Below are 27,184 nucleotides of genomic sequence, written 5' to 3' on the forward strand. Positions count from 1 at the left end.
ATCATTAGAAAAGTGTGCTGCAGTCAATTAGTGATATCTGCCAGGAGCATGGGCATAGAAGTTGTGTCATGGATACCACAGACTCACTATTTCAGTTTAGTGGACATACAGTGAAGCAAGATCTGGGGAGTCACTTCAATATATGAAGACTGTCCCTTGTAAGAACCGGTTTCCCTCAGTCCCAGGAACAGATAGGCAGAGTCACCAAGGCTGCAACAGACAAAGGAGTTTATTTTCTAGCCCAGGCTAGGGTCCAAGGCTCAGAGCACCAGCGCAGTGGTCTCTCCACGAGCCCGGACCTCGCCCTGGGGTGGAAACAAAGCTTTTATACTTATCAATAGGTTACATGTATCGGGCACACCCGGGCTCTGGCTCCTGATTGGCCAGTTTCCAAGCCAGGGCCCTCAGTTGTTACCAGCGGCATTCCAGGGAGGGGGAGGGCCTGCGTTGGGGAAACCAAAACTTAGGCCTTTCCTAAGAGGTCCAGTCTGTCATGGAGTTACTCCTGTTTTCCTTCCTGCTCTACACCCTAAAATATTTCTTAAAAAATATGGATACTAGATCCTACCTGGAGTCTATACTGGTTATATAGAATGGAACTATTTACAATTGCTTTTGATCCTTTTTCGAAATGATTGGGTGCTTTGGCATAAAAGGGCAAGGCACAGAAGACGCACCTTGGGAATTATACTCTGCAAACATGACTTGCAGGCATACCATCAATACACCCAGAGACCAGACCTGCACTCTGACTTAAGTTCTGCTTTCCTAAGGCCATAGCCTACTTCTGAGAGTTGAAGAGTATGAGGGTGGAGGACATATAACTTGGGTGTTCCTTAAGGCAAAAAAATCACATTTGAATAGTTGCTTGAAAATGACTAAAGTCAACTATTTATTATGTAATATTCTTGGGTGTGGCAAATGTAGTCCAAGGTGGACAAAACTTAAGACGCAGGTTACAATGCCTATGATAGAGTAACACATGTGTTTGCCCAGTAAACTTGTGAGTAATTTGGAGTGCAGCTGTTGGCAGGCAAGGCCTATTTTGCAAGAAATGATCCAATGAGGGAAAAACATCCTTCAGTTTTGTCGAAGGTTGTTTTAGCCTGTTTGGGTGGCTATAACAAAAATTCCATAGACTGGGTGGCTTATAAACAATAAATATTTCACAGTTCTGGAGTCTGAGAAGTTCAAGATTAAGGCACTGGAAGATTTAGTGTCTGGTGAGGGCCTGCTTTCTCATAGATAACTGTCTTCTCATTGTAACCTCACTTGGTGGAAGGGGTAAGGGATCTCTCTGGGACCTCCTTCATAAAGGCACTAAACCCATTCATGAGGGCTCCACTCCCCAAAGGCCCCACCTCCTAATATAGCATGTTGGGGGTTAGGATTTCAACTTATGGGTTTTGGGGGAAATAAGCATTCAGACCATAGCAAAGATCATGAAATCATGTCTATGTGGTAAAAGGTGACAACTGGGACAAGAACTATTAGCTGTCCACAAAGATGTGTTTGTGCGTGTGTATGTGCATGCACATTTGCGTGTGTGTGTGTGTGTGTGTGTGCGTGTCTGTGTGTGTGCATGTGTTCTAGTGTGCGAGCTTTAGTAGATGAGGTAAAATTCTCCATCTATGAGGAGGCCAATGGGTGTTCAACCAAGCTTGGGTCATGCAGCCTTCACCTGGGTTGGCTTTTATCTCTGCCTGTCTTTGTGCCCTCAGCCTTTGGGTTCCAGGAAGAGGTTCGACCAAGTCTAGAATGTTCCACTGTGCCTAGGTGCCATCTCAGGGGTCTTCAAACAGAACCTTTGTTTTAAACAGAGACGATCCTCTTTTTGATGAGTGGTTTTGGGGTATCTCTCCTGTGAATGGCCCCCACCCATGTAGCATGGTGCCCCCTGGTGGTTAAATCATGATGAACAGGCACAGAGAGCTGAGAATTAAGGTTGGAAAGTATGTATTGTATTTCTCTTCCCCATTATGCCTAGTGAATTAGAGTTATCATTTTCTCCCAAACTGTGAGTAGAAATGGTAATGAACCTTAGCACCCTCTTCCACACCGTTCTCCGAAATTCAGGTAATGCATCATCATCTTCATCATCAACATTGACAGTTGCCATTTGCAGAGAAGATGTGTTTTGCGTTTGTGGGGTCTGGAGAGAGTGACCCTGCAATTTCTAGTTCAAATCAGAATATCCTTGAGAGTAAACCAAGACTTTCCTGGGTGAACTAGGACCTGAAGTCACCTTAGCTGAGGTAGATCTTTGAACTATTCCCCTCCCAGTCTTGCAGAGAACAGCAAGAGAACAGAACAGGGATTGCCGATGATTCAGGATTAACACACTTCTAAATGTTGGGGGTCCTAGCATATATTTGTCTGCTAGCTTCACTTGTGTGATTTTTCACTGGCATCCACAGAGATTATGGGGGGAGAGGAACTAACCAATGCAGATTTCCAGCCTCTGTTGTTCCCAAAGGGATCACTAAGGTGCACAGGTTAGAGACTGGTGCTTGGGAACAACCAGGACTGTTTTTTACTTGCCCTGGAACCCTGGGTAAATTATTGAACCACTCTAACCTTCAGTTTATTCTCTAAAAATGAGAATATTCATTTTCTCAAATAATTATTGTAATGATTCTATGTGATAACATGTGTGAAAGATTGTAGCACCCAACACACTTTTCTCCCTTCTGTTGACAACCCAGAATGTCATTTGATGCAGAGGGAAAATGGAGTGATGGAGAAGGACAGTGATAAATGAGAGCTGATTTATAGTAATTGTATCGGATGTTGGCAATACCCATGACCATAACATACCGACGTGTGGAGCGAAACAGGGAAGATATTTCCTTACTCGAGCTGCGCCAGGAGAATTCTTCCTTGGATCTCTCTTACAGAGAAGAAATGCTCTATTTCTTTTTTATCAAAATGCTAGAAATGAGAGCTCAACCTTAATAAGATCTTGCTTAATTAAATATATTGCATATGTGGAAACTGCTTCTCTCTCTTCACAGATGTAGGGATCTGCCACAAATATTGTACATATAGGGAGAGAGAAGAAGGAAGCTGAGTCTTAGGTTTTACATCTAGGATGTCAGGGGTGCAGGTCAGCAGCTGACCTAAGACAGGGAGGCCAGATCCTCTTATGATAGCTTTAAAGCTGGTGTCAGGGAGGAGAGGTTAGTGCCCATAAACAGTGGGATGCAAGGTGTGTAAAAGAACAGGCAGGGGTTGGAATAAGGAGTAACTAAATCCTTGGCTTGTGGGGCACTCTGTGGTGGGGTTTTACTATTCCAAATTTGTAACAAGATGTGAGTGGTATCAGTAGAAGGCCAAGGTTACTGCTTTACCAGGATAAAGAGATCATTTGCAATATGGTTGCTTTCCATTCTGATCTCGCTCCATCAAAATTGGTAGATCCTAAAATGGTGGCCCAGTGAGGGCCACTGCTCAAACTGGCTGTCCTCTGGGTGGGAGCAGAGCCAGGGCAAACTGTCAGGAACGCTAGGTGATGAGCTTCCTGGAAAGTATTCTCCTGGACACAGACATACTTGGGATTGGGTTGTTAGGACTATTTCACCTGTTCATGGTGACACTGCAACATTGCAGTGAGGGATTTAGGCCCTCAGTGATCACAGAGCCACGTGGTCGCGATGGCCAAGTGCAGATGTGAGACTAGTGTTTGTGGCTTTACCTTTTTGGGAAGCTGTGTGTTACTAGGACTTCTGTCCTGGAATCTCTAAAGCACATAACCTCAGGGAAGTTGCTTGGCGCTTGGCTCTTGCCTCAAGTGGACCAGCCAAGGAGTCCTCTTGTCCAACACCGGTATAACCTGTCAGCAGCTGCTACATCTGGGCTGAGTCCTGGATGTCTTGCTGGGCTCTGTGTTTGCCCAAGAACATGGTTTCTGCCCCACAAATACAAACACCTAAACACACAAAGGTACTAAGTGAAGGCAAACCATATGCCTTAGGCTCACTTCACCTCTCTGAGCATCAGCTTTCTGAGCTGTAAAAAGGGGGCCACGATCACAGGGATGCTTGTGTACTAAATCAAACAGTGCCTGTCACAAGTTCAGCACTGGTCGTTATTATGCAAGACTCCAAAATCCATCAAAGCAGAATCCTGTGTCCTCTGGTTGCATTTCCCGAGGTTGGCATCTGGTGGGGACTCACAAATATTTATTGAATAAAACATCAACTGTGACAACATATTTTACAGACTAATAGTCAAAACATCATTCATTTGATGACATGTTTCTTTTTAACCATTTTGGGGTGGTTCTGGTAGTGTTTGTAAAAGGAAGTAAGGATCTAAGGATGACACAAGCAAGTATTCACCCAATTATTCTTACCTTCATTTTTTAAAATATGTTTGCAATATTTAGCAATTTTTTAAAAAGCAATAAAATAAGGTAAGAAAAGTGGAGAGGCCTGGTGGGTGGCTTGGTGAGCAGGCAGACTGACAATCAAAGGGAAAGGGACCAGAGTGTGACCATGTGGCCATTTGCTTCTTGGAAAAGGGGCCAAACAAAACCAAGAGAGGGCCCTGGCCAGGCTTCCTGATTGCTCCCAGTGCTGAGAACTCACAGCTTCAGGCCCCACTGAGAACCAGGGCACCTGGATTTTAATCTTGCAAGGACCATATGCTTCAACTTAAGAACTGGGTCAGTTGTCTTTCTCACCTACTGTGTTTGTGCTCAGGGCAATAACGTGTATAAAGTAATGGGTCCTTTTCTAGTAGGGTTAACATACTTATTCAGATTTATTCCTCCAACTTGCCTGCATCCATACATTTCTTTTTTCAGGATAAAACTGGCATGTCAAACTGTGCAGCTGACATTACCTTCTAGGTTGGAGAAAATATCTGCATTAGAGATGGGCCCACACAGGTTCCAGTGGGAATAGCTTTCTCAGCAGGTGTGAATCACTGCTATTAAAAATGTATTCCATGGATAAATAGTTAGTAAGCTATCCCATCCATCCACTCTTACAGAAAGCGAGTTTTATCATTTTGGTCCATTTTTAAGATAACCATTGTTGTAGTCAGTTTATAATCTCATTTTGCATAGTGTTGGTTGCTTTGTTTGTTTTCAAATCTCTTCAAAACTGAGTCTCAGGATCTGGAAGTGTTTTTGAGGCCACTTGGCCTGAAGGGTTATAAATCACAGGAGTGGCTTCTGTCACTGTCCTGTTTGCTTTACACTTGAAGATTGCTATTGCCACAAATGGCAAGTGTGTCTGGTACCCTAATATTTAACATAAATCAGGATTGTGGCTGTGCATAGCCACCTCCATTCCTATGAAGCGTTGTAAGGGGACTTCCGTTCTCAGAGTGCACACCTCACATTCACATTGTGGACAAACTGGGCTGTCTGTCTGAAAGGGCACAGCTACCACAAGCTGAAGCAAACATACCTTCCGAAGAAGAGGCAATGCATTAATCTAATCATGCCTGACTAAGATCTGTGCATGACCCTGAGTGGGTGGTAGGGACGGGTGGGAAGAAATATGAAGAAAAATAGCAAGACAACCACCAGGCGTATACTGTGTAGACTTCCAAAAAGCTTTGGAAATGTGTCCACCCTAAAGCATTATTTTTAAAAGAACATTTAGTTGTATTTTAATATTTAGTTATAAATGAGAAATTTGGCTTAGACACAAACATAATGAAAATATAATTTAATATCTAAGAGTAGTATTCTCTACGGAATGACACTAGGGCTTATGTTATTTTACATATTTATTAATGATCTAGAAGAGGGAGCATACAAGTTTGTGGATCAGTCTAAAATATTCTAGACAAAAAAAATACACAGTGCCCCAACACAGCCTCCTGGGCAGAGAAGTTCACCTCATGCAAATGAGCAAAGAAACACTTTAGGAAAAAGCTGATTCCAAGAGTCTTTCATGTAGATAGCTGTGGTAGCTACAGTGATGACCCAGAGCCAATGTGTTGTGGAAGCCAAAAAGCCACCGTTGTTTAGAGATGAAAGAAAAGGGGTGGATATCACTATGTATGAGCAGACATGCAGCACACCTGCCCTGGCATAACCTGCTCACGCATCTGTCTAGGAGTCAGCTGGGTGTTGGCTGATCTAGCTTGGCCTTGGCTGGGCTATGGGCCCTGCATTTGCGTGTCCCATTATGGAACAGAAGCAGAGCCAGGGATGAGGGTGAATGGTTTATTTGCGTATGACAGATATAGAATCAATCGCCTAGCTGGGGTGAAGGTTGAGAGGAAAGCCACCCAATCTCTATAAGGACATGTAGGAAATGGGAGAGTAGAGTCAGTGAGGGAGAATAGGGAAAGACCTGAATTTTGGATCCATTTATGCATTCAGCAAATATTTATAGGGCATCTACACTGCGCCAGGTACCGCACTGGGCCCTGGAGATACAGACAAGGCTGGACCCTCATGGACCCTTATGGAGGTTACCTGCAAGCAGGGAAAGGGAGACCGAAGTGTTTATTATTTAATTACTATGCACCAGGTATTGTCCAAAAAAATTTACAAATAGATCCTTATAGTGCCATATATGGAAGGTAAAATGAAATATAATGCAATCATATAAAGTATAAAAATTCATTTCTGCCGGGCATGGTGGCTCACGCCTGTAATCTAGCACTCTGGGAGGCCGAGGTGGGTGGATGGCTCAAGGTCAGGAGTTCGATACCAGCCTGAGCAAGAGTGAGACTCCGTCTCTGCTAAAAATAGAAAGAAATTATATGGACAACTAAAAATATATATATAGAAAAATTAGCCGGGCATAGTGGCGCATGCCTGTAGTCCCAGCTACTCGGGAGGCTGAGGCAGGAGGAAGGAGGATCGCTTGAGTCCAGGAGTTTGAGGTTGCTGTGAGTTAGGCTGACGCCACGGCACTCACTCTAGCCTGGGCAACAAAGTGAGACTCTGTCTCAAAAAAAAAAAAAAAAAAGAAAAAAAAATTCATTTCACAGAGAAAGAAATGAAACAGAGAGAGATTAAGTAAGTTGTTCAAGGTCACACAACTAGCAAGGGGTGGGACTATTTGCAGACTGTGAAAAGCATAAATCAAAGGAGAATAGACATACTTTACATAATTGGTTCTCAACCTTCAGCATACATCAGAAACACTTGAATGGCCTGTGAAAACACAGGTTGCTGGCAGCACCCCCAGGTTTTCTGATTCAGGTCTGGGATAAAGCCTGAGGGTTTGCATTTCTGATAAGTTCCTGGGTAATGTTGCTGCTGGACTCCACTCTGAGAACTTCAGCCTCCTCATGACCCCATCTGCAAGTACTAGGATGGGAGGCATCTTTCCTGATTTCTCCCTTAAACTCTCCATCAGCCTCTCCTGAGGGCCAAGTGAGGGAAGGTTATCAAAGTCAGCGTTCCTAAAAGGATAACAGGCTCTTAATATATTTTCTTTGCTGGTTTCCCCCAAAGCAGACCTATAAGAAGGATTTGGATGCAAGTAGTTTATTTGGAAAGTGATCTTCCCAAGTAGGAAGAGAGATGGGGAAGGAGGAAATGCCAACGAAGGGTACATTAATAAGCAGGGTACTTCTGAGGTCACCCGGGTTCAGTTTTGCTGGATACCCTCTAAAAGGTGGCACAAACCTCAGAATTGTCCCACCAAAGGGTAGGGAGGCTGGGGCACTCATCCACCAACTCTCACCCCCACTGGTTAAAGATCATTTCTGGACATTAACTCTGCATCATGTCCCACTTCCCATGCTCAGGCTGTGGAAGCTGTTATTGGCTGAGAATTCGCTAGAGCAGGGGCGCCAGAAGTCATTGGCATATACGGAGACTGTCTTTAGATGGCCTCTGAGGTGGGCCTAGGGGATGTGGATGGGCAGCAACTTTATCTGCTGTTCAGTTAGAAAGTGCCTGAAGTATGTAGTGGATAGCAGGCCATGCTGAGGTGCTGATGGGGAGTCAGATGCATAGTGACATAGGCTGCAGGAAGGAATAAGCAGAGCAGCTGGGATAGTCACCCAACAGGTAACTCCTATGTTGTTAGGTTCAAATTTGTCACACTCTGCCGCTGAAATAAGTCATTAAAAACCTTCTGAGAGGATGCCTTGAACAGGTGACATGGTGGTGTGGTCTTTAGCAGCCAGAGGAGGAAGGACACAGGTCCTCTATGAATGGAGTCTGTATTCCTGATGGCCATGGAGCTGTGTGAGTGAAAGACCTGGGCAGCTCTCGGTGGCTGGGAAGGGACCTGCACAAGCATTGATTTCTAGTACACATGGTAGGCCGCTTCTAAGGTGACCCGGCTCCTCCTCACCTCCTGGTACTCACAGTCTTATGCAATCCTCTTCTCTTGAGGCACTGGCTTCCAACCCATAGAGTACCTAAACATTAAGGGGGAACTTTTCTGTGATAGGTTTACAAAAGATTCTGACTTCCATCTTACTAGCAGACTTTCTTTTTTGCTGGCTTTGATGAAGCAAGTTGCCAATATTGAGAAGGCCCCATGCAGCAAGGAACTCGGGGCGGCCTCCTACCAAGGGCTAACAAGGAACTGTCAGTTCCAGCAGCCCCAAAACCACGAATTGTGCCAACAGTTAGGTCATGAACTTTCAGTTGAGACCCAAGTCCTGGCTGGTCCTTGATTTTTGAAGGCTTGTGAGAGACCTTGAAGCAGAGGAACCAGCCAAGGCCTGCCTGGATTCCTGACCCAAATACACCGGGGTAGAATAAACGTGTGTCTTCATTTTACACCTTTTTATGATAATTTGTTGCACAGACTAATACATGAAAATTTAGACTTGGCATATCATCACAGGACCTACTAGCAGAATCCTTGTAGATGATCACACAGCTATGTAGGACATCTCAGTGCACCCATTTGCTGAAAGCAACATCCTCAGGAAAAACATCTTAGAAAGACCCACTGCCCAGCCTAGGATGAGTGCAGACCTGACCTCTAAATGTGTAGGTCCTCTCCCTCGTAGGAATGTATGATGGGTAAAGGGAACCCATTTTCCTACAGTGAGCACTCTGTGAGAATCTCCACTAGATACTTGGTAAACATACCAAGATGCAGGCCCACATCAAAAAGATCTTTACTATCAATAAGTCATCAATGAGCACTGCTTTGCACACTGTGTGAGTTAAAAGGCATAATTATGTTCTCATATTTATTTGAGTTATTGCCACTTTAGGCATATGTCATGGAAAGGCAGGAGTGGAAAAAGACATTTGTTTTGTGTTATTGAGCTAAGATGCTGTCAGAGTCATAAGGTCCCCACTAAAATTGTAGTGAACTCTTAGATTCTGCCATTCCTAGAATATCTTACTGCTTTCTTGGTTCAAACTCTTCATCTGTGACTTCAGGGGATACCCCAAGGTGCAGCAAAGGACTGGATTCAAATGCTGTATTTTTTTACTAAGTACATGGTCCTGAGAAAGTGATTTAAACAAACTCTGAATCTCAATTTCTACTTCTGGGTAAAAATAAAACTAAAACATATATTTATACAATATCATCATAAAAATTGAGTGCCTGGCACTTAGTAGGTGCTCAATAATTCTTTCTCCCCAGGTAATTTATTCACAAGCATATAGAGCTATTTACGCAGAAAAGTTTATATGACAACTACCAGTTATGGATACTTTTATAGGAAAGTATCCATAGAAAATGTCTCAGCCTTCTGCCTTACAATAAAAAAAATAATGTTTGGCTCTAAGCAGATGAGATTGAACAGAATTATTTGAGCTACTTATAATAAAATGTGACAGGCAGACTTTGGTATTTCACCACCCCAAGTTTTTTTTATGGACTGCTCACTATCATTGCAACATTCAGCACTTTTTTCTGTGTCAATGTGATAGACAATATTCATATTCTTCCTGGGTAATTGCCTTTTTAGCTGAATCAATGGCTTGCAGGCATGAGAAGGAGGCTGTTTTATCTCAACTTTATTTATCCTATGATTATACTAAGACTATTAAACTGAGCCTCCCCTTCCTCCCCTCCTCCAAGGCCCATTCTTAACCGTCTTCCAAAACCTCTCTTAATACTCAGCTCTTTTGTGAATTTTCCCACTGTCGTGTTTCACATTACCAAAATATTTCCTTTTTCTGGCAGAATTCCAAATGTAAATAAAGGCCTACTGAATGAGTGAACCACTAGGATGATTCACTACGTCATTCATTCAAAAAATATTCTTTGAGGGTTTAGAGTGGGCAGACCCTGGGAATACAAGAGGGAAAGAGGAGGATGCCTTTATCCCTATGTGTGAAGGGAAGACAGCTGGTATGTTTTAGGAAGAAGTCCCTATAAAAAAGCAGTCTTGAGTATTCTTAGTGACCATGATAGATGGAACTGACGAGTCAGGGAGGGGCGGGTTCTTTCGTGATGGCCCCTAGAGCTAAGATTTGAAGGGAAAACAAATAAAAATGCAGGTGGAAGGTGGAGACGGGAGGTGATCGAGGAATTAAGTATGCCAAGGCAGAGGGAACAGCATGTGCAAAGTCCTAGTGGCTGGGGGAAGTGTAATGTGTTCTTAAAACTGGAAGCAAAGCAGTTCAGTGGACAGGATCCTGGAGGAGAGACTGGTGGAGTCCAGACCCTCAGGGCCCTTGTGGACCTACCTGCACCTTCCAGACTCCATTGCCTGGGGGAACACGGAATCCATGAAACTTAAGCAAGGAAGTGGCACTATTAGAAATGGATTTGCATTTCACAAAGAATTCTCTGGTGGGAGGATAGGAAATGGATTAGAGGGGACAAGCGTGGATGTAGACTGTTGCAAGAGCCAGGTAAGACAGGTTTGGACCAGCGTGGCTACAGTAGAAATGGGAGGTAGGAGGCACTGCAAGTCACTCAGCATGCAAAACCCACATGGACAGTGGTGGATTGGATACAGAAGGTGCAGGAGAGACAGACGTCAAGGATAACTTCTCAGTTTCTGGCTTCCCTAATTGAATGGCTGCTGTTGCCTGCCACTCAGCTGTTAGAAAGCACTGCAAAAAGCCCAGATTTGGGGGGAGCGAGGGTAGATCTCTAGTGTATTTGGTTTTTGCTTCCCAGAGTGATTAAGCTTTGGGAAAGCAAAGCTGAGCTGGTTAGAACCATACTGAGTAAGCACAAATTTTATTAGTTTTATTTTGTTGCATTCTCCCAGAGACACCCACCCCCTACCCAGTTAAAGAGCAGGAATTCTCCCACCAGTCTATACTACACATGTCACATCATTGGTTAAAGATAATCCAAACAATAGGTGCCTTTGTCCTGCAGAGGTCTTTGATCTAATCTTTCTTTTTCCCTTACTGCTGGAGGAGCTAAAGCTGTATCTTTCTACCATCTGTTCACCATAAAAATTCTTCCCCTACCTAGATGTGTGTCTGTAGCCTCCCCTTTCCTGTTACCTGCATCAATATCCCAGGATCCTCAATGCTTTGGGAAGTGAGCATTTAGTGTTTCAGAATCCTCCGAACTAATGAATTTAGGACAAGCAAGTTTCATCTAACAAACCGAATCAGACTGAGTGGTAATGACTGCCTGGTAGGCTGTGTGGAAGGAGATTCCAGAGCCATATCCAGGGTTAGCAACAAAGAATTTTGGAATTATTAATAATTGGTGATGTCTGCCATGAGCTCAAGAGGGGAAAATGGTATCATATGAGCCAGGTCATTTTATGCCCGCCTTAGTCTTTCCCAACTCCAAGAATAATCTTTTAAATCTATATACATGTATTTACAAATTATCCTGTTGTGTGTTGGTATTTGGATATTTCTGAATTCTTCAGATATAATATAAATTATTTGAAAGCAAGGACCAATTTGTCTGTTTTTAATGCTTGGTCTCCTACTTTGCAACTTGAGTGCCCAGAAGGGGTTTAATAAATTATCTTTCACTCTACTTCTCATCATTTTCTCCCTTTCAACCTGTTCTTATGTCTCTACCAGCCATGGCAGGGGTAGCCTGTGACTCCAGCGCTGAGCAGGAGAAACTTCACCTCTTGTTGCTCCCTTAGCTTTTGTGTGTGTTGCTCTCAAAGTAGCTTTGGAGTGATAGTCAAGAAGAGGAAAATTTAACAGCATTTTGGGGTTAGTTATCCTTTGTCTGAGCCCACCAGAGCCTTGTCTCACTCTTTTCAGGTACAGGAAGCTGTTTCCTGACCTTTGATCAAAGCCCTTGTCTGAATTCTTGCAAGAAGCATGAATGTTAGGTCATTGATGGATTTTCCGCAGTGTTGGAACAGCAAGAGATCTGAATATACGGGCATGATGTTGCATGGTGCAGCCTGGTAGAGTTGAGCTGAATAACTTTTGGATTTATAAGAGAGTACATTTAATTTTTAACAGATTATATACAAGATATTGAGTGACATTAAACATAGAATTAAATCAACCATAACCCATTTAAAGCAGCCTTGCAGATAAATGTCTCAAATCTACTGGCCTGCCAAATATATTCCTTATCTACACACATTTGTCAATTATTTCTACAACAGTAAGCCTTTCTAATGCTTCTCTGAGAGTTACTTTTTTCTCCCCCGAGCCTGAAATACAGGTGACATGCATTCTCTGTGAACTAGATGGGATTGACAAGGGAAAGCCCCTAGATTTGTGACTGTTAATATTTTGGTGATCACAGACCCTTCTAAGACTCTAATGAAATCTTCAGACTGTCCCCAATGGAAAAAGAAATAATATAAACATATATAGATGCATTTTGCATACATTCTATTATGTTGCATCTGAAATTGATTGTATTCACATCATATAGTATTAAAAAGAATCTTTACTAAAAAGTGTCACTCTAGATATTTTAGATATAAATTGAGTTACTTTCTAACAAAAATTAGAAAAAATACAACCTATGTAAGTTAAATAAGTAAACTTTAATTACGTTTAAAAGTAAAAATTAATGAAAACACTGTGATTTTGCAAGTGTAAAAAATTTTAATAGTCACAAAGTCTTTGACATGGCAACATGAGTATCATCTTTAACATCCAGTCAAGTTCTATACCTTTGGTTATGAAGGCAACAAATGTGTAGAAAAAGAGTCACTAATGCAAGTAATAGCAACAAAATCAGAACTCCCATAGCTCATGTTGCCATAGGAATATAGGCTCTGTCAGGAAAGCAGGATCCACAAGACTCTTTCCATTTGATTCTTGTCCCATGATTTCTTTGTCTTCAACAAATTGGTGGTTTTAATTTGATGCTGTCTGTGTGTATTAATTATCTGCTGTTGCATAAGAAACTACCTCAAAACTGACCAGCTTAAAAAACAAATATTATTGCAGAAGCAGTGTAGTGCAGAGTCTTTCATGATGCTGCTGTCAAGATGCTGGCTGGGATAGCCGTCATCTGCAGGCTAGACTGGGGCTGGAGGATCTGCTGCCCAGATGATACGCTCAAATGACTTGGTAAGAGGCCTCTGTTACTTACCATGTGGGCCTCTCTGTAAGACTGCTAGGTATCTACACAACGTGGCAGCTGGCTTTTCCTAGAGTGCAATATCCCAGAGAGAGAAGCAAGGAAGGAACCAGAATGCCTTTTATGCTCTTATCTTGTATAGCACATGCTATTACTTTAACCACACTCTATTTATTAGAAGTGAGTATTAAGTCCAGCTCCATACTCAAGGGGAGGGGAATTAAACTCTACCTCTTCATGGGAATAGTATTAAATAATTTGTGGACATATTATCATCAAAGAAAGAATTGTGTATTCATGTTTTAGTTTTAAGTTGGTTTGAGTAAAGTTAACAGAACAGTCCATCCATATTCCCAGGTACTGGTGACTTCTGTCTGCAGAGAAAATGATGCGGTTTTGTCATTCTCACTCCAAATCGTCCTCCAACATCATTTCATCACCTTGAAAGAGGCTAAGGCATTTCTGGTGCACGTATAGACTAGAGGATGTAACCTACCGCACAGTTGAGCCCCTTGAGGACAGAGCTGTGTGTTAATGTTTTCACATAGTGCTGGGCACATAGGGGCTACAAAGAAATATTTGTTGAATGAATGAATGAATGAAGACTCATGGAGTTCAGCTTAGACAGGCAGGTTCTAGCTGCTGCTGTAGGCCTCTTAATACCATGTCCAGCGTCTGGAAGCTTGGGATACAGGTAAGAATGAGAGCTCTAAATCCAAGGCTGTGCCATCTCTAACCTCTTCAATGTTCTCTGCCAGGTGTGGAGAGTTCACGAGCATATGTTTGCATCCAAAAACAAAGATGGAAAGTGGTCAGGATGGCTACTTTTAGTGAAGACTGAGGCAGAAAGCTACATCTTCCTGGTACCCTCTGTAGATGTAGGGGAAAAAGAAGAGAACATATCAGATAGATTTTGCTGTGTCACAGCCACAAAACATATCCTCAGGTAGTGTTCATCGCCCCTCCGTGTGGGGTCGGCCATCAGCTGGGTGGCTCTGCTGACCTTGCTGAACTTGCTGGCTGGGCTTGCTCACGCGTCTGGGAGGCAGCTGGCTGTTGGCTGATCCAGGCCAGCCTGGGCTGTGACGGCCGGGGTGACTGGGCTGTGCTCCATGACTCTCTCCTGTTGCAGCAGGGTAGCCTGGGCACATTCTCAGAGCAGTGGACGAGGCACAATAGAGACAAGCCCAACCTACAGGTGCTCTTCATGCCTGTTTGGCAAGTATTCCATTGGCCGAGCAGCCCGTGGCTGAGCCTGGTGTCAGAGAGGGAGGGCACTGACCAGTTCCACAGCACAGGGAGGCGTCAAGGGTCAGGGCGTTTTCTACACTCCATTACAGGAAAGCAAAGAAATAACCAGTTTTTCTCTGTTTAAGACAGAGTTCTACAAACCTTTCCTATTTGTAGACAGACAGTAAGTATTTTAGGCTTTGCAGGCCAAATACAGGCCCTCGTTCATGCTCCTTCTGCTTCTTTTTGTTCTTTTCCCCTTCTTCTTTTCCTTCTTTTCCTCTCTGCCTCTTTTTCTTTTAATAATCCTTTACAAATGTTAAAAAAAAAAAAAAATTCTTAGCTTGCAGGCTGTACAAAAACAGCCTGCAGGTCAGATTTGGCCCACAAGCCATAATTTATCAAGCCCTGGTTTAAGAAGAAAGAAAATACACTAATATTAATACTAAGGTACTATGTTCTGTTGACAAAAGACAACATAACACCTGTCATTTAACTGGATCTTCACAACCTGGTTGTTGAAGGTAAATATTACTAATATCTCTCCTTTTCCTGTGGGGAGAATTGGGAACGTATTTGATGAACCTGGGATCCAGGCTGTGGTGGATGCTTGGAGGTTGCCTGGCCAAGGAGGCTGCTGGTCTCCATTGAACCTGAGGGTGAGCTTCTGGGAGGACCACTGGAGCGAGGAGAGAGAGTGTTTTGCTGCACCCTCCTGAGAACACATACTCTCCAGGTGGCAGGAAGCCACCTCATTATGTTAATCCCAACCCAACCTAGGCTGAGATGAGGCTGATTTCAGGGGCATGGGAGGTCAGGTAGTGGATGTTCAGGTCCTGTTTCCCAGTCTCCACTTCATTAACACAAACACCCTTAATGTATGTTCTAACTCTGCCTTCTAGAGAGGATTTCTCTCTGCTAAGAACCTTTTAGAAATGGTGTTTAAGGGCATGTATGTGTTTGAAATAAATCTTCATGGTGATTATGACATATTTTCTAAACCAAAATATAATTAGTACACACTTTTGTACCCTTATGCTTAATCCACAAACATAGCTTTTACTGTTTTTTCTTCTCTAACCCACAACCCAGACAATGTCATAGCACAAATATAAAAGACTATTAAGACAGTTTCTTTCTTCTATGCCAAATGTCACTTAGCTGTTGGGATAGGAGTGTCCAATCTAGTTGTCACGAACAGTAAACAATACAGCTTGCGTAGGTTCACGTGGGCGATATCACGTGGGTGTTACTGATGCAATGTTTCAACAGTCCTCTGGAAAAGGGAAATAAAATGAGTCAGCCAATTAGTTGGCTGGGCATTTGCCTGAAAGTTGCCAAACAGCCGGACTTTGTTGATTTATCTTAACTTGGCTAAGAGCAGCTTACTCTACAGCTTGGCTTATTTTAGAAGTTTGGCCTATGGTAGCTTTCTCTGTTGTTACCCAAACCAAAATCACATTTTATTAATGTTAGTTCTTCAAAATGCTGAGAAGTGTTATGGAATCAAAGACACATATGGTTAAATAAATTGAGGGACATCTAGTTTCAAGAAAATTAAATGAGTTTTTCCTGTAGGACTTCTCAGAGACTTTACTATGCAAATGTACATACTGAATTTCTAAGAAGTGGTTAGAGTGTGCAGCAGTTTCCAAATCTACTTGACCCGGGAACCCTTTCATTCAGAGCATTCCATAAGATAATACTCTAAAGAACAAACTTTGAGAATCACTGCCATAAATGAACTGTCACCAATACTCTATGCCAGAGGAGAATGCTGGAAGTACCCTAACCGGTGAAGAGTTACAATGTATGAGTATAAATGGACATTAGCCTGATTTTTCAAATAATTAAATCAAACCTCTGTGTTTTAAGGAAGACATCATTATAAAAATCAAAGCTGGTAACTGTATACTGTGTGTATGTATATATATGCATATATATGTACACACAAATACACATATATTTACACACATATATATGCGTATATATGTGTATTTGTGTGCATATATATATGTATATATATATCTTTCTCCATCCCTAGGGATTAAGAAGTCTTAATTGTGGGTTAAACTTAATCATTTCTGAGATTCTGAGACTTTAAGTCCTGCCCTAGAATTTCAAAAGCAGCCGCCAGAACATCACAGTTTTTCATGGTGTTTTGAGTTTTATTCTCCTCTTTGCCCTCGTGCAGGACTTCACCGATGCCGTTGCTGACAGAATACATTTTAATTGCTTTCTGGTATGACTTCCCAATGCATCAGGGTTTGTTTTCTTTCATATATAGTCATTATCCAAAATGATTACTATTCAGAATACTAATCTGATCTCTAAATCTACAAAAAAGAGGCTATGCATTTTGCTTCCCTGTGGTGGCTGATCTTTTTTTTCTCACCGAACATTCGAGTCCCACTGTGGGTGCTGCAATCCACCCATCTCCAATCTGCTGTCCTGCGGGCAGCCCCAGCTCCATGTGGCCAAAAGCAAACCGTTATCTCTACCAAGAGTCATTTCCTCTTCCTGTTTTTTCTCTCATTGCAGCTAATGACATTACCATCCCCTCAGCTTCCAAAGTTAGAAAGTTCTGAGTAATTTTTTATTTCTTCCTCTTCTTTGCCCTCTATTAGTTGCAAATCCTGTTGACACTACCTCTGAAATATTTCTCAAATCCACATCTCCTTTTCATTCTCATGGGCATGGTTCTAGTTCAAGGGCCTGATTTTCTTAGAGGACCATGTGGTCCCTTTTCATGATCTGTTTCCCCATCCAACTGATACTTTTACAACTTTGACTTCCACCACTCTTGCCAGGACCTTCAACATTTCTGTGTGCTCAGTGCATTTCTGAATGCTGCTGCTTTTTATTATTCTTTGAGTGTCTTAAATGCATTGTCATTCATCCTTCTTGTTGTAAGCGACAGAAACCTGCTCCAGACTAGCGTAAGGACAAAAGAAAGGAGGATTATTAGACTCCTCAACTGAACAACCTAGAGTTGATTTAGCTTCCATAATGGCGGGACCTTAAGATTGTCACCAGGAAAATGTCCTATTTCCTTCCTCTGTCAGCAACCCTTCCGTCTTTGTTGGCTCCACTCTGAGGTGGTATGTCTCTTTGAGGTAATGACATGGCTTCCAGCTGCAGTTCCAAACTTACAGTCCCTCTGTTCAGCAGCTCCAGTGGAGAGAGGAGTTCTCTCTTCCCAACACAGTCAATGAAGATCTTAGATGTAGATGTCATTGGCTGTCATTAGGTCACGTGCCCCTCCTTCCACCAATTGCTATGAACAAGAGGATGGGATTCTCTGATTGGTCAGGCCTTAGTCCCCTGCCCTTTTATGAAGTCAGACAAGTTGGGTCTTTAGCTCTGCCCAGCCACATGAACTTAGATTGCAGGTGGGTGCAATTTCCCCAAGGAATTTGGAGGGTTGTTATCAGATGCAGGAAAATGAAGACAAAGACAAAAGAGCAAATCCTCACTCATGGCACTCAAGGTATTCTGTCACCCCATTCTCCCCAACTTTTCCACCTGGTCTTCTGTACCTGAAGGCTAAGAACCAGATTCCCTGTTGCTCTAAGTGACTCATTTCCCCACATGTGTGCTGCAAGTTTCCTCTGCCTGCTGAGGTCCATGCTGTCCTCTTGCCTGCAACACCCTCTGTGGCTGTCACAAGATTATTCACTCTGTAAGCCCAGCTCCAATGTCATCCTTCTCAGAAGGCCTCCTTAAACCTGCCTGAATTAGTCTCACAGTACATTATCTGTTCTTCTGCCATGGTTCTTGCCATGAAAGGTCTAATCATGGCATGAATTGGTTGTATATGATCCCACCTCCCCTACAGGACTCTGAAGGCATGGCAGCAGGGCCACTGTCTTGTTCATCCCAAGGCCCCAACACAGTGCCTTGCATGCAGTGTAGGCGCCATAAATACTTATCAGTTGATTCTAGACTTTCCATGTATTAGGAGAAGTTAATGGAAGTTTCTTGATTCCCATTTGATGACCAATTTTGAAATGTTGTATCAGACAAATTTCTACAAATCAAAATCTTCATTGGATTTTTCTTTCCGTAACCCAAATTATATTTTAAAAAGTTTTATTGTATTTTTCCCCTCTAATTTGAATAATATATAAATTTTCAAATATAAAAATGTAAAGACAATAAACTTCCTAGCTTAGGGGCCTTGCAGGTGCTAGTTCCTCTGCCTGGGACTCTGTGGTCCGCAGATGGTCAGCTCCCTGGCTCCTCATCAAGGGCGTCATCCCAGGGGCTTCACCTTTGTCTCCAGACCTTCCCATGCCTCCCAGTTATTTTTATAGCACCTATCCTGCTGTATCCTCTATGTTGATTTGTGTGTTTCTGTCTCTCCTGACTATCATGTAAGTTCTGTGCAGTCAGGGGCCTTGCTTAGCTTGGTCGGGGTGTATCCTCCCCACTCCTAGAACAGCAGTTGGCACTGGTAAATGCTCCATAGACATTTATGGCTTCAGCTCATGAGTGCCATCATACCTGCCGAGGTAACCGTTACTTACATTTAAAAAATTTTCTTCCACTCATAAACTATATGCATACGTATGTACATATGTCCACTGCGCATACTAGGTGTATACTACTCACACACAATATCACAGGGGTATGTAACATAATCCAGGCCTGACTTACAGCCTCTCTACGTCCTACTCATGTTCAGTCCTCGGCCACTGTTCCTTGTGGCAATCTCTCACTGAGAACCCTGGAGACGCTCTGCCTCAGGGAGCAGAGCAGGCCAGAAGTGCTGGGAACTTACATCCCCAGGATCAGCCTTCAACCAGGAATAAAGGGGGGTGGAGGACCGATACCCCAGCTCCCTTGCCCCTTTGGTGGGACATTTCTGGGGTGTGTCCTGCACCATTTATCAGAGTCCCCGGGGGCACTGAGCTTCAGGTGCCCACAGTGTAGCTAGACTAATAAGACTTTAGTGACTTCCTTTCCATATCACTGCTTCCTGGAATCATCTCCTAAATAAGCTACTTGTACTTAAAAACAAATTCTGAGGGTACGCTCCTTAAGACAAGGAAAAACTGTAACAACGGTTTTGTAAAATGTAAGAGTTTTGCTCTTGTCAAATCACAGCTCGTAGATTGTGGCTTCTGGCTCTTCCTTCCTCTCTGCCCCTGCGCATAAAGGGTGTGCATCCATTTACTGCAATGTGTGTATTCTTCTAGGAAGCCAATCGGTCAGAGCCCCATTAGTGATACCTGGACTCAGACTGTAATCCCGCCCAGCTTGGCTGGCTTCAGGAATTCCTGATGCATCCGTGTTATAGACTCTGCATTCAGCTTCGCTTTTATCTGTTTCCAATTTCTATTTTCAAGGCTTCAGTTTTCCTCCTTTCTCCTTCATCCCCAGCCCCTCCTTTGCAACAGCACCGAATAAAGAACCCATCACGCTGCCACAGCTGAAAAAGCCTTTGAAAAAGGCAGGTGGCATGGCTTGAATGTTTCTAAACTCTAAAACTGCAAGTCACAGAAAACATAGAAAGAGGTGGGGGGATGGTTCACAGCCCCATGGAAGCAATCCTCAGCCCACAGTAGGCTCCGAGGGGCACAATGCCTCTAGCATGGTTTGTGCGTGTTGATTTGGGCATCTGTTTTACTGAATTCGCTTGAATTATAGATGTTACTGAATGAAACATTAAGGCTGTGTCCACCGGGATTGCTCTGGCTCTCTTGCCTGTTAACTTCCTCACAGCACTGTTCAAATTTATGTGTTACTTCAACATTTTGGGTGGATGCTCTTCGTTCATTCATTCATTCATTCAGCATACATTGATGGTGACTCTAAGTCCTGAGACTAAAAAGATGTCTGAGGCCCATTCTTGACTCTCCCAAATCCCAAGACCTAAGGGAGATGGACAAGCAAATCGATCACCGCAGTGCCTTGTGGTTGTGCTGTCTTAGGGTGAGGTCTGGGAAGAATTGCTCAAGAGGAAGTGCTGCAGAGCCAGGCACACCTGGGTTCCTTGTCCTGGCCTGATGGATCCAGGAAGGCTTCCCAAAGAAGGAAGCAGGGCTCAGCCACCCAAAACTAAGGATATGGAGTCAGATAGCCCTGCTCATTAGAATCTATTTCATACTAAATTGACTGAATGTTTAATATGCCTGAGCCTCAGTTTCTTGATCTGCTGAGTGTCTAGAATAATATCTACATCATGGATTATATGAAATAAATGGCACAATGCACAGACAGAGCTTAGCACAGGTCATAGCATATGATAGCAACTTAATAAGTGGTTGCTAATTTTAACAATTGAATCAAGCCCAGGATGTTAGGAGACAGCTGAGGCAGACTGGGGAGGCAATGTCTTGCTACTGTGTCATGAGGAAGGTGAATGGCAGTTCGTTGCCATTGGACAGGCAAATAAATAAGTGGGTTCCTCTTTTTATTCTTGTGGATACCAGTGAAACCCACTATATACCCGTGTCAAAACCTGCAATTTGTCAAAAATAAAGTCAGAGATAGCAATAATCTTGCTGGCCACAGAAGCAGCAGGACCCAGGCAAATAGGTTGTTTGTGAGGCTATTATTTCATGATGAGTTATCAGGTAGGTACCACAAAAAAGGGACAGAGGGTAAGGTGCAACTGTGCATTTGGAGGCCCCATTGACCAGGTGAGATGTCCAGTGTGTATTTATTTAAGATTTGATTTTCTCCCTCCTTTTCTCTAGCAAGGAAGTGTTCAGAGATGTAACAATTAGAATTCAATATGCTAATACAATGTCTCATTAGCCGAGCCGTACAGTCGCCTCTAGTGGTCCATGTGCCCGGCAACACGGGTTCCCGGAAATTAGCTTGGCTTCCCGCCGTCCCCATCTGAATCTTTTTTCAACTACTTTTTGATTGTGAAGAGCCAAGCTCATTTCAGCAGTGGGAATTTCACTGGGCTGGTGATCCCAAGACTCATTCAAAAATTAATAAATTTCTCTTTTCTTTCTTTCTTTTTGGTGGGGGCATATTTCATGACACATGGCTGCTTCTTTCTTGCAAATATTTTATTCAAACTTAGTGCTCAAGCTTTCAAATTTTAAAGACTTAAAAAAATCAATCACAGTCTAAGAGGATTAAGAGGCTTTGCTATGTCAGCCTTACACAATTCTGGAGAGAAGATAGACTTGATTGTGCTTCTCATTTTGTTTATGATCCTGCAAGGTATCACCTGTTCTCTGCCAAGCCAGTTCTGACTGTAGGAGAAAGGTGTAGGTGCTTTTGCAGCAGCTTTGGTCATCTGGCGTATTACTTAATGGATTCCGTGGTGCTTCCCTTTGTGGAGTGCAGCCTTAAATACAGGCCAGGTATTAAGTTTATACTCATCTTGTCCTCCCTCCCTCCCTTTTTGCTTCATTCTTCCTCTTCCTTCCTTCCTTCTTTACCTCCCTTCCTGCCTCCCTCAATCCTTCTTTCTCTCCTTCCCTTCCTCTCTCCATCCCTCTCTCCTTCCTCATTTCCATCCCTCTTTCCTTTCACAAGCATTTATACAACCTGGGAGGAACTGTGTGGTCATAAGGACCAAGGGTAAGACAGATCTAGTTCTTTAGTGCTGGGCCAGAGCAGAGGACCATGGGGCTGCCAGGTAGTTGGCAAGGAGAGGAAAGTGGGGCCAGATCATACAAAGCAGTGGTAGGGATTTACAATTCACCGTAACATTTGGAAAAACAGAAGAACATATTTTTATTTCTCAATGAATTAGATATATGTGCTGACAACATTTTCCAAATCAATTTTCTTCTGAGTATTTTAGTCCAGATATCCTTCTAAAGTTATCAAATTAGTTTACATTTAGTTCTACATTTAGTGAGTCCTCTTTTATCAAAAGGAAAAAGATACTTAAATCAGGGACTGTAGCAGAAACCTCGGATTGTAGGGCTGAGGTGTGTACTATGTACCATCGACTGTTGGGTGGGAAGATAGCTTTTGTCATGGGCAGGTGTTTTGCTTCCTAAAGCATACAGTCATAGATACGATAATTTAGTCAAGTAGTTGATTTAGTTGTATCCACCTTAACTAATTAACACCAATTCCATGCTTGATCTTTTCCCATTAACTGAACAAAAGCCATTGCTAATGAGACTATGTATACAAAGCCAGCTGACTTCCTTTGTTGTGAAGATTTCAAAAGAAAAGGGAGTTGTAAATGTTTGTAAGCTATAGATAGGGGTAGACATGATATTCAACATATTTAATAGCAGGTGTGATATAGGCACTGACCAGTCAGAATGGCAGTGGTATAAAGGTGTCGCCAGGACATACGGAGGACAAGGAATAGAAAGTATCATCCAAACACAGGGAGATGACAGGGTACATAGCCTTCGTATGGGGCTCATCCCTGGGCAGAATCATTTTCCTTATTTTAAAGAAATGGAAAGAGGAGAAGTCTTCAAAGAAGCCACTGTCTGTGCTAGATGACAGAGTGACTGTAGTACCGAGGGGTGTAGAGGGTACATAGATTCTAACAACAACTTGCACATCCAAGGCAGAATTAGCTTCAAGGTGATTTTGGTAACACCATCACCCTCTTTCAGCATGATATCTCTCTGTCCATGTAATTTGCACAAAGTAGGCCCCCACTAATATCTGTAGAGGAAGACCTGTATCTCATGACAAAACGGCTTCTTGGGCTACCATTTGTGTGGCATTTAAGGTTCTTTTGGTTCCAGGGAATAAAAACTCACTGAAATTTACTCAAAGAAAGCAGCATATGTGTTGGGTAGGAAAAGACCAAGCTTCTGTAAATAGAGACTCTCAAATTCAATAGCTTGATGAGACAAACCTTAATTTTTCTCTCACGTTTTTGTCGGTGGGTGAGTGGTACTGACTGGCAGGCTGCCTTTGTCCTGTAGAATCTTTCCATCTTATTCTTTCCAACTGTTGCTCAGCTATCCCCTTGGGGATGGCCCTTGTCTGCATGGTTGGAGTCGGCTTGCTTGTACATCAGCTTTTTCAATGCATGGATGGGGCAAGTGGTCTGTCTTTTAAATTAGAGATGACTCAGACATTGCATACATCATGCTGCTCACATCCCATTTGTTCAAGCTTGGTCATGTAGCCATATATAGCTGTGAGTGAAGCTGGGAAATCTAGCTGGCTGGCTTTGTGGGGAAACTTGCATTCTCCTGCTGTGGAAGGAGAGAATGGGTTTTGGTGGATCCACAGGGAGTTATAATAAAGGTACAAATAGGGCATAACAGAATGCAAGAAATGCTGAAAAACAGGCTTTAGAGTGTAGGAGCTGAGGGAGTTCTAATGGGAGTTCCCATCTCTGTCTCTCTAGCTCTCACTTTCCATCTCTCACACTTTCTCTTTCTGCACAAAGACGCCATTCTCTCCCGTCTCTCAACCAGCTTCCTCTGATCTCCTATCTTTGACCTGGCTCCAAATGGCATCCTCAACTCTCCTGAACTTGGGCTTTCCAAAGCTGACTTGGTGTCTTCTCACTTATCCCTTGGTTCTAATTACCTAAATCTGACTGGCCCAGCTCAAGACAGTCAAAGTCTAGAACACTGATTATGAGCACTCTAAAGGAAGGGGCCCCCAAATCATGTGTCTTCCCTTATCCCATCAGATGAGACTGGGCAGGTGGAGAAGAGATAGATTTTCTGAACTACTCCTTCCCAAACTGACCCAAACACAACTTAAACACTGTGAATATTAAAGTAGCACAAGAGAAAGCACACTGTGTAGCTGACTAGCATCAGAAATTCGGCCAGGCATAGCTCTTGTAAATTGATAAATTGTTTCTCAGTCTTTTATAAGTTTGGCTACCATGAATCTATTCTTCAGAACTGAAAGAGTCCCTGGATGATGAGCTCATAGTTCAAGGTTAAGAAGTGGGGACCAGCCCAAGGGTGAGACTTGGAATAAGCTGCCAATTATCTCTCTGACCAGCCTCTTCTATTGCAGTGAATACAATGGATATAACAATGGATATAAGTTCCAATTCTATCCAATTTGCTGTGAATGAAGATGAGACTTTGAATATGCCTTTAGCAGTTCTGAAAAATCAATTAGCAGAACAAGTCTAGTCATCTCTTACTTTACCATGGACATTATCATCAAAAGCAATTTTATTCCCATGAACGAAGAAAGAGATGAGAATTCTGGGCTGAACTTGCATTTTTTTCTATTTTATGTTTTATGTCACAAGAACAATATTTTAAAAATTGTTTAAAGTAAATCCAATTTTGTGTCTTATTTAAAGCAACAGATATGATGTAGTCTTTGTAGTAGACAAATTTAATAGTTCAAGTGAAGGGCCAGGAATTAGACTAATTTTCAACTCTAGCTCCCTTGCTTGCTAGGAATATAACTCTAGATTCATTACTTATACCCTCTGATGTTCCTGTTACCTTATCTGAAAGTGTGGGTGACACTAATAGTTACTTTGTGAGGCTGTGAGGGAATGAATGAAATAATCCATGTCAAGTGTTTGGCTCAGTGACTGGCACACGGCAAGCATTTGGTTAATATGATTATTAGGACATTATATGAATGTTGTTGGTGGAACTTAGCTTGTTTAACCTGCAGTAGAGAAGATGGGGTGAAGAGGGTGCAGGAGCTTCCATTTAGTAGCTCAGGAGTGGCTGTCCTATTATGTGTGGCAGAAAGAGAAGAGACAGAACTAATGGGGAATAAAACATAGGCAGACAGATTTCAGATCAACAAAGAAAGACAACATGGATACAGCTGTCCAAAGAAGGAATGAGTCTGAGAGAAATAGAAGGTTGTTTTACCAGATGGGCTCCAGCTGAGACTATGAGGTTGGATGATCTCTGAAGTGTCGTCCCAAAGTCAGCATTATCTTCTGGGCTCGGTGACATATGGGTAAGCATAGGCTGAGAGAGATTGCCTTAACAAAAAAAGTATATATACACCTTAAATATATATTTATATATTTTATTACGTATGAATATTCATATGTTTAAACAGGTTTATATGCATATAAATATAAATATACACATTCAGAATCAAACAGCCCATTCAGAGCATACGTGAAAGAACAGTTTGATTTGATTTGGCACATCTTATAAATTATCACCTGATTTTTTTTTTTAACCCAACATTAAAAAAAAAAAGCAAAACTGGTGCATAAACAAGGTAGAGGAAGAAGCTAGTCATCTAATCGCCTCTCTTCCTGTAGCGGTGATACAATGCCCAGCAGCTGAGCGTCTGGGCAGGTCATCTACATTGCATTGTGTCTAAACACCTCCTGGCATTTTCCACTTCCCTCTCCAGGACTTCTAAACTGGAATTGACGTGAAAGGGCAGTGTGGAAGTGACTGAGTGTGGAGCTTCTAATAATGACTCTGAAGGACACATACTTTACAAGGAGATTTTACAGTGTCTGTCAAAGACTGTTTCATCTTCCCAGTGCAGAGCTCCTATCATTCCTTCTCCTGAGGATCAAATCTTAGAATCTCAAGTGATCTTGGTGGTCCCTGATCCCATAGGGTTAAAACTGTGTTCTACAGAGGTCTAGTATTGACAGGGGGACTTGGGACCCTAAAGTGGGGAGGATGCAAGAGGGACAAGGTGAAGTAAGCAGCTGAGACTGTGGCCCTGAGAGAAAACTTCATCCAGAGTAACTGCTTTTACCTGCTTTGGACATTAGGGTTCTGGAAGAGATTCCATTTGAGAAAAAAAAAAAAAAATGGAGAGCTCTAAGATAGGGTTTAGAATTCCAACGTAGACCTATCTTCTCATTGTACAGAGGAAGAAACTGAGACCGAGAGGCATTAAGGGGCTCTCTTTGGGTCCTCCACCTTGCCCGTGGCAGAGTGAGGATGGGATCCAGATGGCTGTCACTTCCTCTTCCCATCGTGTGTGGCTGCTGATGAAATGCTGGAACACATTATAAGATTTAGGCACTTAACAAATACCCCATGATGATTACAAGGACAGATGGTACTTACAAGTTCATACTATGTGGCCAGTGCCTCAAAGACATTATCTTATTTAATGCTGGCAACAGTGCTCTGAGTTAGGAGTTCTTATTAATCCCACTTAACAGTCGGGGAAAATGAGGCTCAAAGAAGTTAAATCACTTCCTCAGCATCACGCAGTTACTGGGCAGTAGATTGGGATTTGAAGCCACGTAACCTTAATCCAGAGACCTCAGCCTTTACCATTCTGCTCTCTTGCCTTCCTGCATCTATGTTCCAAACTTCTCTCAGGGGACAGATACCGTCAGATTATTTCATCTAACTTTACTGTATTTTTTAAATCTCTACCAGCATAAAAATTATCTAGCAAGCTTTCCTCTATTGAATGTTTTACCTCTATAGAGTTACGGCATCATCTAGCATGACCTTGAGGAAGATAACCCTTCTTTATAAAAATGGTCAATTTTCATTAATATTTTACTAATTAGTGAAAGGCTGGTGTAATTTAGAGAAAGTCTAAATTATAGAATACATTTATTTTATTACTTTTAAACACATATCTTAACAAAAATTATATAAAAATGCTCCCTTCTGGGACTCACTTCAATGATTGGTTATTAGCATTAATATTACTTGTATGTAAATGAAATGAAA

At 42.5% G+C, this 27,184-nt stretch overlaps 1 protein-coding gene across 3 annotated transcripts in view; it reads left to right on the forward strand.

Moving 5' to 3' along the window:
• Nucleotides 1-27,184, forward strand: part of CDH13 (cadherin 13) — a 986,514-nt gene that overhangs the window by 48,329 nt on the left and 911,001 nt on the right. The window contains exon 3 of one of the 3 annotated variants that reach the window (XM_069497958.1): nt 396-407. The exons of the other annotated variants lie outside the window; for them this stretch is intronic. Within the exon in view, the coding sequence (XP_069354059.1) occupies nt 396-407 (12 nt within the window). The remainder of the gene's footprint in view (nt 1-395; nt 408-27,184) is intronic. 3 annotated transcript variants of the gene reach the window in all.

Source organism: Eulemur rufifrons, chromosome 23, assembly GCF_041146395.1.
Source record: "Eulemur rufifrons isolate Redbay chromosome 23, OSU_ERuf_1, whole genome shotgun sequence".
Classification (NCBI taxonomy): domain Eukaryota; kingdom Metazoa; phylum Chordata; class Mammalia; order Primates; family Lemuridae; genus Eulemur; species Eulemur rufifrons.